The 13,191-nt window shown below is 40.6% G+C and overlaps 2 protein-coding genes across 3 annotated transcripts in view; one reads left to right on the plus strand and one right to left on the minus strand.

Moving 5' to 3' along the window:
• def6a (DEF6 guanine nucleotide exchange factor a) overlaps positions 1 to 8,958 on the minus strand; it is a 16,807-nt gene extending 7,849 nt beyond the window's left edge. The window contains 7 exon segments of the mRNA XM_048240509.1: positions 552 to 894; positions 1,570 to 1,678; positions 3,272 to 3,418; positions 4,806 to 5,033; positions 6,238 to 6,417; positions 7,152 to 7,292; positions 8,727 to 8,958. Of these exon segments, the coding sequence (XP_048096466.1) occupies positions 552 to 894; positions 1,570 to 1,678; positions 3,272 to 3,418; positions 4,806 to 5,033; positions 6,238 to 6,417; positions 7,152 to 7,292; positions 8,727 to 8,822 (1,244 nt within the window). The 5' untranslated portion in view covers positions 8,823 to 8,958.
• A 558-nt stretch (positions 8,959 to 9,516) lies between these two features.
• On the plus strand, positions 9,517 to 13,040 carry tmem9 (transmembrane protein 9). Of its 2 annotated transcripts, none has more exons than XM_048241287.1 (6): positions 9,517 to 9,603; positions 10,119 to 10,238; positions 10,319 to 10,410; positions 10,544 to 10,652; positions 10,815 to 10,946; positions 11,432 to 13,040. In XM_048241287.1, the coding sequence occupies exons 2-6, from the start codon at positions 10,143 to 10,145 to the stop codon at positions 11,570 to 11,572; spliced, it is 570 nt and encodes a 189-aa protein (XP_048097244.1). In that variant the 5' UTR covers positions 9,517 to 9,603; positions 10,119 to 10,142; the 3' UTR covers positions 11,573 to 13,040. The 2 variants fall into 2 exon arrangements, with proteins under 2 accessions (XP_048097244.1, XP_048097245.1); XM_048241288.1 differs by having other exon boundaries at positions 9,531 to 9,635.
• Positions 13,041 to 13,191: the final 151 nt, after the last annotated feature.

Consider the following 13,191-nt stretch of genomic DNA (forward strand, 5'->3'; position numbering starts at 1 on the left):
CACACACACACACACACACGCCACGCACACATGCATACATACCCACACACACACACACACACACACACACACGCACACAAGTAAGTCAGTGCTTGTATCACATTGATACCTCAGGCACAGCATGAAAATATCCACAGACGTTACCCCTCACTACCAACTCTTTAGCAAACAGATGTCCACATCATCCCTCTACCAAAGTCATATCCACTCTTCCCCTTTCTCACTGTGCTTCAACCCACATGCCTTTCCTTCCTCACTCCACCAGCCTTTCTCACTTTGTGATGTCATGTTGCCATTCAGCAGATTTCACATCACAGGGGAGCACCCAAATGAAGGACTGCGGAGATTGTGTGTAGAAACAAATATCGCATAGTCACAAGTAAACAACTATTGCAGGGTTTCTGCAAGTTATATGTAAGACTTTTTAAGACCATTTAAGACTATTATGAATGAAATTTAAGGCTGATTTCATAATTAGGACCTGCGCATATTATTTAAATGTATTTAAGACTTTTTAATTAAATGTTAGACTTTTTTAGACTTTGTAAGACCCTCTGGAAACCCTGCTATCTGCACCAGCATCCAGTGGGCTCACCTCCTCGGCCTCGCGCAGCTGCACCTCCAGGTTCTGCTGCAGCTGCTCGTACTGCTGGCGCCGGCGCAGCTCGTCCTGCTCCAGCAGGGCCTGCGCCTGCCGCTGCGCCTCCTTCAGCAGCTCCAACTCCGCCAGCTTGCGCTGCTTCTCCTCCTGCAGGGCCTGCAGCCGCTGCAGCTCCTGCTCCTTGGCCTTGCGCCGCTGCTCCTTCTGCTCCCGCTGCTCGCGCCGCTTCAGCTTCAGGTCCTTGTGCAGCGACGTCTTGCCCTCCGCCTGCAGCCGGATGGCCGTTTGGATGGCTGCAGAGAGATGAGAGAGAAGGGAGGAGAGAGAGAGAGAGAGAGAGAGACAGAGAGAGAGAGAGAGAGAGAGAGAGAGAGAGAGAGAGAGATGAAGAGATAGAAGAGGAGAGAGAGATAGAGAGAGAGAGAAGAGGAGAGATATGACAAGGAAATTAAAAAATGAAAACTGACACAGCACAGGGGTCACAGAATCACCTGGGCATCTACACAGTTGGCTGTTTTCCTGTGCATAGCGAATGTGCTTCCACATGATTGCAAGAAGCCTATAGCACCCATATAACATCTTCATGACAGTGGATGGGCCCAGCCGGGAGATGGTCATTATCTGCTGGGGTTTCCTAGACTAGACATCCTTAGTAGGTCCTGAGAAAAGTACCCACCCAGTGCTAGTAAATGTGAATAAGATACGTATTAAGGAAGCTCCCGTTTAGCTATACAGACTAGCTACATAACCCACTTCCAATGACGTATGCTAAGTTGGGCTAATGGTGTCAGACTGGGTTATTGCACGCATAGAGAAGAGAAGGGTATGTATCCTCTTACTCTGGGGTAGACGGCAACATCATTTCCCAAAGAATTGCCGTGTTCCTTTAAGACACATCACAAGCACACTAGCTGGAGCAAATGTATGTGCCATCTGGAACTTAAAAACCAAACGTACAAAGCACATACCTGATGTCCATTCTTGCCTCTGTCTGGTGTCAGAAGCACTCATCTCATATGTCTTCGAAATAGTTTTCAGACAGAACATACATCTCTTTCCATCTCTGTCTGGTAGTACCTGTCCAATATCACAGAGATAGTCAGGGCTATAGGTATCTTTCAGGGCCATCTGTTTTGTCATGAACATATATGTTCAATCATGATTCAATCAATGCACATATATATACACACATACACATACATATTAAATTAATCAGAAATACACATTGTTAATGTGGTAATTGACTATTGTATTTGACTATTCTAGCTGATTGATTTTTTTATGGAATATCTATATAGCAGAAAGGCCCATTTCCAGCAACCATCACTCCTGTGTTCTAATGGTACATTGTGTAAACTAATTGATGATTAGAAAACCTGTGTGCAATTATGTTAGCACAGCTGAAAATTGTTGTGATGATTAGATAAGCTATAAAACTGGCCTTCCTTTGAGCTAGTTGAGTATCTGGAGCATCAGCATTATACTCTCAAAATGGCCAGTAAAAGAGAACTCTTCTGAGACGCGACAGTCTATTCTTGTTCTGAGAAATGAAGCCTATTCCATGCGAGAAAAGAAGTGGGAGGCCCCAATGCACAACTAAGCAAGAGAACAAGTACATTAGAGTCTCTAGTTTGGTAAATGACCGCCTCACAGGTCCTCAACTGGCAGCTTCATTAAATGGTACCTGCAACACGCCAGACTCAACGTCTACAGTGAAAAGGCGACTCTGGGATGCTGGCCTTCTAGGCAGAGTGGCAAAGAAAAAGCCATATCTAAGACTAGCCAATAAAAGACAAGGATGAATATGGGCAAAAGAACAGACATTGGACACAATGGACAGAGGAAGATTGGAAAAAAGTGTTATGGACAGACAAATCTAAGTTTGAGGTGATTACACAGAAGATCATCACACAAGTGAAAAGATGCTGGAGTGCCTGACCCCATCTGCCAAGCATGGTGGGGGTAATGTGATGGTCTGGGGCTGCTTTGGTGCTGGTAAAGTGGGAGATTTGTACAAGGTAAAGGGGGTTGATTGGAGCCAATTTCCTCCTACAACAGGACAATGACCCAAAGCACACACCAAAAGAACTATTTAGGGAAGAAGCAGTCAGCTGGTATTCTGTCTGTAATGGAGTGGCCAGTGCAGTCACCAAATCTCAACCCCATTGCGCTGTTGTGGGAGCAGCTTGACCGTATGGTACATAAGAAGTGCTCATCAAGCCAATCCAACTTGTGGGAGGTGCTTCAGGAAGCGTGGGGTGGAATTTCTTTAGATTACCTCAACAAATTGACAGCTAGAATGCCAAAATGTCTGCAAAGCTGTTATTGCTGCATATGGAGAATTATTTGACGAAAGCAAAGTTTAAAGGACAAAATTATTATTTCAAATAAAAATCATTGTTTCTAACATGAAATTGTCTGGGTGACCCCAAACCTCTGAACGGTTGTGTGTGTGTGTGTGTGTGTGTGTGTGATCTATAGGTTAAGTATACTCTCTCTATACTTCTCCATGTTCCCTTATTGTTATGTTGCCTTTGAGAATGTCAGGAGAGTGTCTTCTCAATGTCTTTTACTAGTAATGCTGTAAGTTGCTTCGGATAAAAGCTTCTGCAAAATACCATAAACCATAACCATAAGCATACTACAGCGGTTAGCACAGAGGCTGCCCACCTCCACGCAGCAGTTTGTGTCCAGCGTGATGCTGCCCTTGCAGTCTTTGCGGTCCTCGTTGGTGTAATATGAAAGGCTGTTGGGTTTCAGAGTGAACCACCGTTCTTTCCAGTTCCTCCTCAACTGGCTTTTCTTCCACAGGTATCCCTTGATTCGATCAATGCATTTAAATACACGTTAGCTCAGAGAACATAAAGACGCAGTCATTTTGGGCAGATTGCAGATTTGTTTTCAATCATTTTCATACTTGTTTCAACACCATGCCTACTTTTTCAAAACTCTTCCTACTGTGAGCTTTACAAACACACGCCTGACCCATCAGTTAATCTTTGGTGCAAAATGCACTACAGCCACCAAAACTCTTTATACTTCACCCAAACTCATACTGCCATAACTGTAACTGCTATCTGCCATAAAACTACTTTGGCAGTCAGTGTGCAATTAACCAAAAAAAACACAAACAACTTTAAGCATTGCAAAAACACATATTATATGCATATCCTTTATCTTTGCCTTGTTCAGTTGCACTGCAAAAAGATGAGATAAAAAACCTAGTATGGCGAATTTTTGAATTTTTGAAGTCACATATTGTGATACTAAATAAATATGATAAATACAACATTCTGCTATTTGCTTCATGGCAGCTCTCTCTTTCAGTGAATTCTCTGTAGTATACTAATAGTACAACAAAAGGTGTGCAGACACTTTTCACTCCCAGTAAGTGAAACAACAACACACATGACTATTGCTATGCTATTGCTATAGCCTTAATCTGCGATCCATATTGTGTCCTCTAAATTTGGTGTTAATTTTAGCTCTCATTCCATAACATCCCCATCGTAAGAAAGACATATTTTTTATCCACTCTTGTGCACCATTCCCACAAATATCTCAAGGCAAGCAGCTGTCAAAAACGGTCAAAAGTTTTTTTAGATATTTATTTATCTATTTATTTATCTATTACTGTGTCTGTTTGCGAATGAAGTTTGTGTGTCAGTATTGCGAGTGCTATTTTGTGTGGTACAGTATATGTTGATGTTTAGCTCTGCGGTCATGCAAGCAGCTGACCTGGATTTGAATCCGGGCCAACAATGCCTTTTAAAAGTTTGGACAAAATGATGCACTGATTTCCTGACCTTTACAATGTCGATTGACTGGTATTGCATTGTTAGGTCAGTTTGACAGTATTCAGCTGTAATAGTGTAAAAAAGCCTTTCAAGCCTTTCAAATGACAACTTAATTTGTGTTTCCAAATATAGCCCAGCTTTATCTCTAGTGAAAAATTAAGTGTTTTGAGCTGAGCTTTGAGTATGTAAATATCTGCAACAGTTTTGATGGTGGTGAACATTGACTGGGAGAAGTGGTCATGAATTTTGGACAGGTGATTGATAGCAATTTGTATGAAAGCAATGCAAAATGATACACAATTTACACATATGGTGAAAATGTTAAGTGGAGAGTGGCGGACATGGTATTGACACAAGTGTGAAAATGATTGAAAGAATGTAATGTTTGTGTGTGTTCTCCATGCTACCTCTTTAAGAACATCTCCAACTATTTCTCTGTAAACTTCCTCTACTGCCATGGTGACTGTTTCCTTAGTGATGCCCCTGGTCAACTTTCCAGAATTCATCATTTCCAGAAATGCCCACACGGTGAATCCATTTTGGACCACTGACTCCTGGGATAAGAAATCCTCCAGTTCCACACAGTTGAGCTCCATACTCATTGCCATGCAAATCTTCTTGAGCAAGTACTCGACCTTTGGAAAGTACATTAGTTTGATTATTTTTATCCACATCATTAAAAAAATTCTATGAATATAGCTCATAAATCTACAAGAGGAACAAATAATCACTTATCACAATCAGATTCATGACCCCAAAACATATAGCTTAAGCTTCTTCCAAGGTAATATGCTAAATGTTCCCCATTTGTACAGTGCTTATACAAGATTTTCTCTCATCAATATACTACAGAGTAGCAGCACGCAAGAAGAGCAGTGCAGTTGACATTAAACATGTGAAATATCCAAGCTGTCCTGTGCTTCTTGGCTTTTAAGGAGCAAAAAAATGAACATCATTCTATTCTAAAATCTTTTCCCTCAAGTTTCCTACCGCTTAGTAGTCATTCCATCTTCACCAAGCAATGAACAACAATTTAGAATGCTATACGTGGCTGAGATAGTATGTCAATTACAATTGGAATATGTATACTAAAAATAGCCTATCTTCATACCCAACTGAAACTGCCGCTGCCAACACAGGTTGTGCAAAACACAGGAAATCATCAACCATGCTGCAAGAAACCCATCAGCCAGCAAGACGCCAAGAAAGAGCAACAACAAAAAAAAGATGAAATCTTAGCAGAACCTGAAAGAACATTGTGTTCTGGGTTGAACACTTCTAGCTATTTGTTGTGCGTAAAAGTACATTTACACTAACATACTGAAAAGTCCTACACAAATACCAAAGCACTAAAATTATAGATGTAATGTTCAAACTTTACAACAAACAAAGCAATCATACAAACAAAATCCTAATGAATAAAACTGCTTAATTTGCATATCTGTACATTGTATTTTTTTGTGTCATTATGATGTTTTGATCATATTTGGTCAATGAAAGCAAGTCTTGTCGTATTATGATTCAGCTGGAATTACCGCAGGCGCCTCAGGTGCCACAATGTGTTACACACTCACAGCATCATCTAAGCTGTTAACCAGAGACATCTCTTAGAGCCAGAGACTATCATTTTGAGAAACACATTGCCCAAAGTAATTTAGGGGAATCCAGATTCAGGGACTCAAGCGTGACTTTACTGTAAAGACGTGTTTGCTAAAACACCTTGAAAAGGTCTGAGTTTCAGTTCTGTCTGTAAACCCTCAACTGAACTCTCTTCCTATCTGAGAGGCGCATGCCTGACCAGTGGATCATGTAACAGACCACAGAAAACGTCTTTTTTACCTCATCTGGTACCATGACCAGAGGGTATTTGTCCTCCGACAGAAAGTTGAACAGGCACCAGAGACGGAAAGCATCATCTTTCGGCAGAATTTTCACGCCACCCTGGTGATAGTTCTTCTTGGCAGTCAGCGTCCAACAGAGGTTGTCCACATCCTCCTTGACAAAACTCCCTGGTACTACCTGGGGGACACATGTGAGGACAAACCAGCTCTGAGTCGAACCTATGACTGGATTGCTATTGAATTCTATCTGCTGCAGTGGCAAGTGAGAAGCATCTCATATATGGATGGTGTTGTGGTACTGCTGGAGGACGTATGGAAAGCATGTCACTGAAAGCCGGGGTTAAGATATAAACTTAGACTGATGAGTAGTAGATTTCTTCCAGCCATGCATGAAGGTAGATGGTAAAAGATGAGTAAAAAAAAAAACACTACATATTTTCTGGAGTTAAATCTAAACCACAAGGCCATTTTGGTAGAACTTCTCCAGCTGAACTGAACATCTTTGTCACTCTCTCACATGTTTCCTTAAGTGAAAAAGTAATGGAGCTGGTATACTTCGGGCAACTCTTTGCTTGTTGATGTGAATGTGCCCCAAATAATGTATGCAGTTCCAGAGTGATTAGTGCTAGATAGAGTTAATAGAGTTCTACTACATTAAAGGAAAATTCCAGAGATTTTTCACATTGATCTCTGTTTCTCGAGGTCACCCAGTCAATATGAAAAATGTTACCTAACTCGAACACCAGCTAGAGCAGCCAGACAGTTACAGTGCTACACTCTGGGGACACAAAATCATGCCCCCAGAATGTAGCATGTGAAAAATGTAAAAAATCGCAAAATAAAACAACGGAATTCTCCTTTAATAGAGAGGTCATTTTTGTAATCAGTAATCCCCTGGTTACCGTGCCCTACCTTGTCGAGGATATACTTGTTGAGATAGGGCATGTAGCCTTGGTTGGACACAGGTCCGTCGTCGTCATCTCTGAAGTGTTCGTCCAGTGCAACGGGGTCATGAGGTATACTCAGGACAGTGCATAGGTTATGGGAAAGGACCTGAAACCAAAACAGATCTGAGTGAATGCTAGCCCTTTATACATAAGCCAGAATGTTATGCCAGAATGTTGGCTACCAAATTGTTACAAGTGGCAACCAGATTTGGTTGGCTTTGGCAATCAAAACCTCATGATGCGGCTGCCAAGCTGGCAAGCACTTTTAACCACTTTTAAAAGTTAATGTTGAGCCCTGGCTATGAGAACAGATGCTTTTTGAAGTTTAATTCAATGACATAAATGCAGGTTTTACTTTATAGTATATGTAAGTATACGTTTAAGTATACTCTTTTGATCCCATGAGGGAAATTTGGTCTCTGCATTTATCCCAACCCGTGAATTAGTGAAACACACACAGCACGCAGTGAACACACAGTGAGGTGAAGCACACACTAACCCGGAGCAGTGAGCTGCCTGCTACAGCGGCGCTCGGGGAGCAGTGAGGGTTTAGGTGCCTTGCTCAAGCGCACATCAGCCGTGGATGTGGGCATGGGAGAGCAGTGCTCAACCACTTCCCCCACCCACATTTTTCCTACTGGTCGGGGATCAAACTGGCAAGCCCCTAGCCCATAGCCCTTACCAGTAGGCCATGGCTGCCACAATTTATGTCAATGATCTCTCGGAAAAGAAATGGCCTACTCATCTGACTCATTCTTAGCATTCAACAATGAGTCACTGATGTTCAACTTCTTTCCCAAGAACCAAAAGCAACTGAGAATGAACATCTACAAGTGCATGCACCATAAACCTATGGAGGACCTAATGTGTGACATAGCCTACATGTATCTGAACCACACAACATGCATTAAAAACCACATCCGGTTTGGCCTCTTCATCTCTTTGCACTGAAGCTAAACACCTGCCTGGTATTCAAAGAAGCCCTGCCTATACTCTTATGTCATGCATAGTACCAGATCAAGTCTTTAGGGCCATTATGCAAAAAAACTGGTGGGCTCAGACTAGACAAAGTAGCCAAAATGTTCAGGTAAACTGATCCGCAAATTGCTCATTTTGACACAAGGCTGAGATGTACTACTACAGGACAAACTAATATCCAGAGAAACAGACAATTATTGAAAATGTACAGTAATGTTTCAAGAATTGTCAAGATTCAAGATTTAACAATTTCAAGAACTGTAAAATATAGTGTGCTCTGTATTTTGGGAGTCGTTTCTTTAGACAAAGCATTAGAAGTAGAAAGTTGACAACTCAGCAAATAATCATACATTACTGACTGTTATGTTTTAAAAGGAGACTAGATCATTGTACAAGTCACATTCATGATTTATAATTCAAATGTATAGTTTTCTGTCTCTGTCTCCTGAACAAATAGGATGCACAAATAAGGAACTTCAGTTGAAAGACAGAAGTGTATGAAAATGAAGAAATGATGAAAGCTGAAAACGAAGCCTGATATACTTTGACGTGGACCACTCACCTTTAGCTGGGACTTCGACACTTTTCCACTCTTCTCTATATCCAGAGCTGTAAAAGCATACCAAATGGACTTAAGTAACTCTGAGCGCAAGTCCATGGCTGCAGAGACATAACTTCTTTCCTCTTATTCAGTTTTTTTTTTTTTTGGTGCTATATTTTCACGCTCTCATTCACGCACTCCCTCGCCTCACTCCCGGACGTGTGGCCCTTCTAGGGCTGTCACCCACACCCTGTTGCAGAACACACTTGAGATCTTGAAATCTTGAAGTAAGTTTCACAAACACCCCCTGCTGGAGTCCTCTGTAAGTCTTACATGAATAGACAACAGGATTAAATCTGATACTTGCGACATTATTCTCTCTTCTTCTTCTTCTCAATAGCCTATACAGTCCTTCCAGTCTGTATTTTTCGAATTAGAGAATGTATTTACAAGATCTCCTTTTCAATCCAGACAATCTACCACAGGAGTGTTATTTATGTTTTGTGAAAGTGGGATGTGGAAGTAATCATACAGAGAACTAAACCCGACACAGGGAACTATGCAGACACATGAATGAGACAGCACAGGTCGAAAACCCCAGGTATGGTCAAAACTGGAAAGATTTTGACCGTAGGTAAACTGAAAGCAATTCTACATATTAACCCATATTGTCTGTATATCCATACATCCACACCGCCATGGAAAGGTATGCTACAGACCACAGATGACCACAGATGATAGGCTACATTACTGATTCTGATGGGGGGGAGATGTGCTCCAATCCACCAGGTGGCAGTGTGCCGCTTAAGCTGGACTGAGGGGTGCAGGCGACCTATTCTATCTAGGTTTATCTACCAGCTAGCTGCACATTTTAGACTGTCAACCATTTTTAAATAAGGTGAGGACCGCATAACCTCTTCAGTCATCAAAGTAAGCAAACACGCGAAACAAGAATAAGCGGAATAATCTAAATTATATATGTGGCTGTGGTAGCTGTTTAACGTTAGCTAGATAGCTGTAAGTTACTCCAACATTAACTGACGCAGATTGCTAGCTAGGTAACAAGTTAACGTTAAACAAGAAACAGTTCATTTTCAAAGAGTTGCAGCCAGTTCTAATGCACACGTTTGTCTTATCGGAAATATATATGCCATTCAGTGCTGCTTCTTAACATGCAGTGCTACTATGCAATCAACGTCATGTTGTGTTGGTTAACATTACATGTCTCATGTTCCTGATCTTTCACGAAACGCAGTGCAATGCAGTATGTTCAGGTTCAGGCAGTATGTTGCAAGAAGAGCTAACGTGAATTTAGGAAGGCAACAAGGTTTAGCTTGCTAGCCTTATAACACCACCATTTTAATATGGTCTCATGTACTTATAATGTAAAAATATATATATTTGTTTACCCAGATCTGAAGGGAACAAAAGCTGGACATGTCACTTGACAAAGTACTGCCCCTGAGGGCTCCACTGATTGTTGCTTTGACTCTGTTGTCCTTTGAAGCAATCTCCATCGTTCATGCCACCAGGGTAAACGAGACATCAAATTATTTATTTGTCAAATGTCAGTGGAGTTGTATGTTGCTCTGACCATATGGCTTTATTTTCAGAGTTTTGAAGATATACGATGCAAGTGCATCTGTCCGCCATACAGAAACATCAGTGGACACATCTACAATAGGAACGTGTCGCAGAAAGACTGGTGAGTAGGCTGTTTACAAAGATTTTAATGTTTCACATAGAAAGCAATGGGACGATGTTATATAAAGGAGTGAATTGATAATGGTGGCATTAGTAACTAAGGGACGTTAATATGTTCTGTCTACATTTCTTAGTAACTGCTTGCACATTGTGGATCCAATGCCTGTTCCGGGACATGATGTGGAAGCTTATTGTCTGCTCTGTGAATGCAAGTATGAGGAACGCAGCAGTAACACAATCAAGGTACAAAACTCACACACACACACACACACACACACACACACACACACACACACATCCATACACACATCCATTCTATACTGTGCTGATTCAAAATGAAGAATAATACAACATGACATATGATTTTGCCATTGGTTCAAAATCATGACGATTTCCTCCCCACAGATAACCATAATAATCTACCTGTCCGTGGTGGGTGCCCTGCTGTTGTATATGCTGTTCCTGTTGCTTGTTGACCCACTCATCCGCAAGCATGACCCTTACATACAGCCACTCCACAATGAGGAAGATGCAGAGGTACAGGTTTCTATAAGCTCACACATGTATACTACTGGTGTATTAGCACTAGCAGTAGGTAAAATGTATGTATGTACAGTAGGAGTGTGTGTATTTGTGTGTGTGTATAATGTACTAGATTGTAAATATGTTTTGACTGCTATACTGCCCTACAAAGCCAAACTGCAGTTTCTGCATTTTTTGTGACATTAACATATCAATCTATTAAAATCTCATTTATCTGCTGTAACATTTCCTGGAGATATACAGGTTTTCATTTTACAGTATCTGCTAAAATGCAGTGTGACAGACAAACAGAAAAGCTGTTTTTCTCAGTTTGATTTTTTTGTAGATAGGTTTGGTTTTGTAGGGCAGCATAGGAATCAAAGAATTCAAAATCGGAATGGGTCGTTTCATGCAGCTGGATGGCTGTTCTGTGTATTGTTCTGTTCGATATTGATCACCTGAAGAGAACTGTCCTCTCACCTCTCAATTTCCCGTCTTAGGACATTCGGACTCAGGCTGAGGCAGCCCAGGGTCGTGGGAGCACTGTTCTGGAGCGGGTTGAGGGGGCCCAGCAGCGCTGGAAGAAGCAGGTCCAGGAACAGCGGAAGACCGTGTTTGACCGTCACAAGATGCTCAGTTAAGCTGCCAAGGCTGCTGTCAACTCTGATCTCATCTTCCTAGCCCTGAAGTGCTTCTACTAAGCTCATGCTTTAAACAAAGATCTGGATATTAAGTAGCACTGGTCTTCTTAAGAAACAACATGTCTCCATTTGTCTGATGTAATCAATTACACTGGATTGTGTATTAAGTGTCTGGAATTGAATTTACACTTAAATGCTCTTGTAGCTTAATAGGGAAACTACTGCTACTTCAATCTGGACTCTGGCTTTCAAGAAGTTTGCTTTTGTTGGTGTAGGGGTTTCTGGAGTGATTGGTCATAAACGTGGAGCCACCCTCACATCATCTCACCTCATGGAACCACCATGCATTTGATATACATCATTTGGCATTATTTGCTAGTTATATTGTTATTTGTATTTATCTACCTTGTTTTGCCATTTATTTTGATATGCTGCTACAAATGATGTTCACATGGAGAAAATATCAACTTTAGGATCACTTCGTTGGTCTTATTCACTTTGGCTTCATTGTTATCGACGTACGCAAGCAAAAGGACTGGCATCTTTAAATTCAATTGCACTTTTATCATATGATTATTGTTTTTTATGTGGTCTCTATTTCCCTAAAGGGTCGTTAACACCAGGAACCATAACTGTAAAGATAACTGTAACTGTAAAAATAACTGTAACTGTAATAATGAAAGCGTCCACACTGACCAATAGTAACTAAAATCGCTCCTTGTGTAGATGAATGTGATGGCTAAAATTTTATGGATTCTGATTTGCTGTCAGCTTATCGTTCTCAAAATCGCTCTGAAATTGGTCTCCAGCGATATTGTTCTTCATTTGTTACCGTTATAGTTTATGTGTAGACGACGTCATTCATATTAGCTAGATTGACACTTTTTTTAAAGTTATTGTTATAGTTATCGTTCTTGGTGTGAATGGTCCTTCAGTCTAGACTGATTCAGTTTTGTACAAATTGGTTAATGAGATATTTTAATCGCTAACATTTCTCACTAATTATTCGCTAAGTACTTACTTACTAGACTTACTATTTCTAGAAGCTTTAAGGTACATTTCTAAGCAGGAAATGAATGAAGATTTGTGATTACAATTGGCATGTTACTGAGAAGACAATGAAGTTTCAATTAAATCAGTTTTAGCACAATGTTAGAAATATAATATAAGCTACATTGCTAGTCTGCGCTTTCTCTGAGAGATTCTTAAAATCTACCACTGTTTGCACCTCTATTTTAGAGGGTGATTAAAAATAATTTATATTCTTTTTAATTTGTAATAGTTTTTAAAACTATTATTTAAACTATTATTTATGGTTTTGACAACCATAAGGTAAATGTGAAATTCCAATTGTTTTGCACTGGATTTTATGTGAAGTACATATAATTTATTTCTTTTATTATATATTGTACCTATATTTTCATGCTTGTATTGTACTTGGGGAGCATAAAAATAATAGTTTAAATGATTTGGCGTATTTGCCTTTTGTGTTCATTGAGTCTAGAGTATTGAAGTGACTCTACAATACTCTGGCCAGGCTATGTCACAGAGATAATTCTGGTAAATGGAGTCATTTGTTTGCTAGCACCTCTAATTCCTCAGGAACCCCCCATTCAACC

Source organism: Alosa alosa, chromosome 4 (genome assembly GCF_017589495.1).
Source record: "Alosa alosa isolate M-15738 ecotype Scorff River chromosome 4, AALO_Geno_1.1, whole genome shotgun sequence".
NCBI classification, from domain to species: domain Eukaryota; kingdom Metazoa; phylum Chordata; class Actinopteri; order Clupeiformes; family Clupeidae; genus Alosa; species Alosa alosa.

Coding starts and splice junctions, on each gene's coding strand:
- tmem9 (XM_048241287.1), top strand. CDS start 10,143: ATGTCACTTGACAAAGTACTGCCCCTGAGGGCTCCACTGATTGTTGCT. Junction 10,411..10,543: donor AACGTGTCGCAGAAAGACTG/GTGAGTAGGCTG, acceptor TACATTTCTTAG/TAACTGCTTGCACATTGTGG. Junction 10,653..10,814: donor GCAGCAGTAACACAATCAAG/GTACAAAACTCA, acceptor TCCTCCCCACAG/ATAACCATAATAATCTACCT.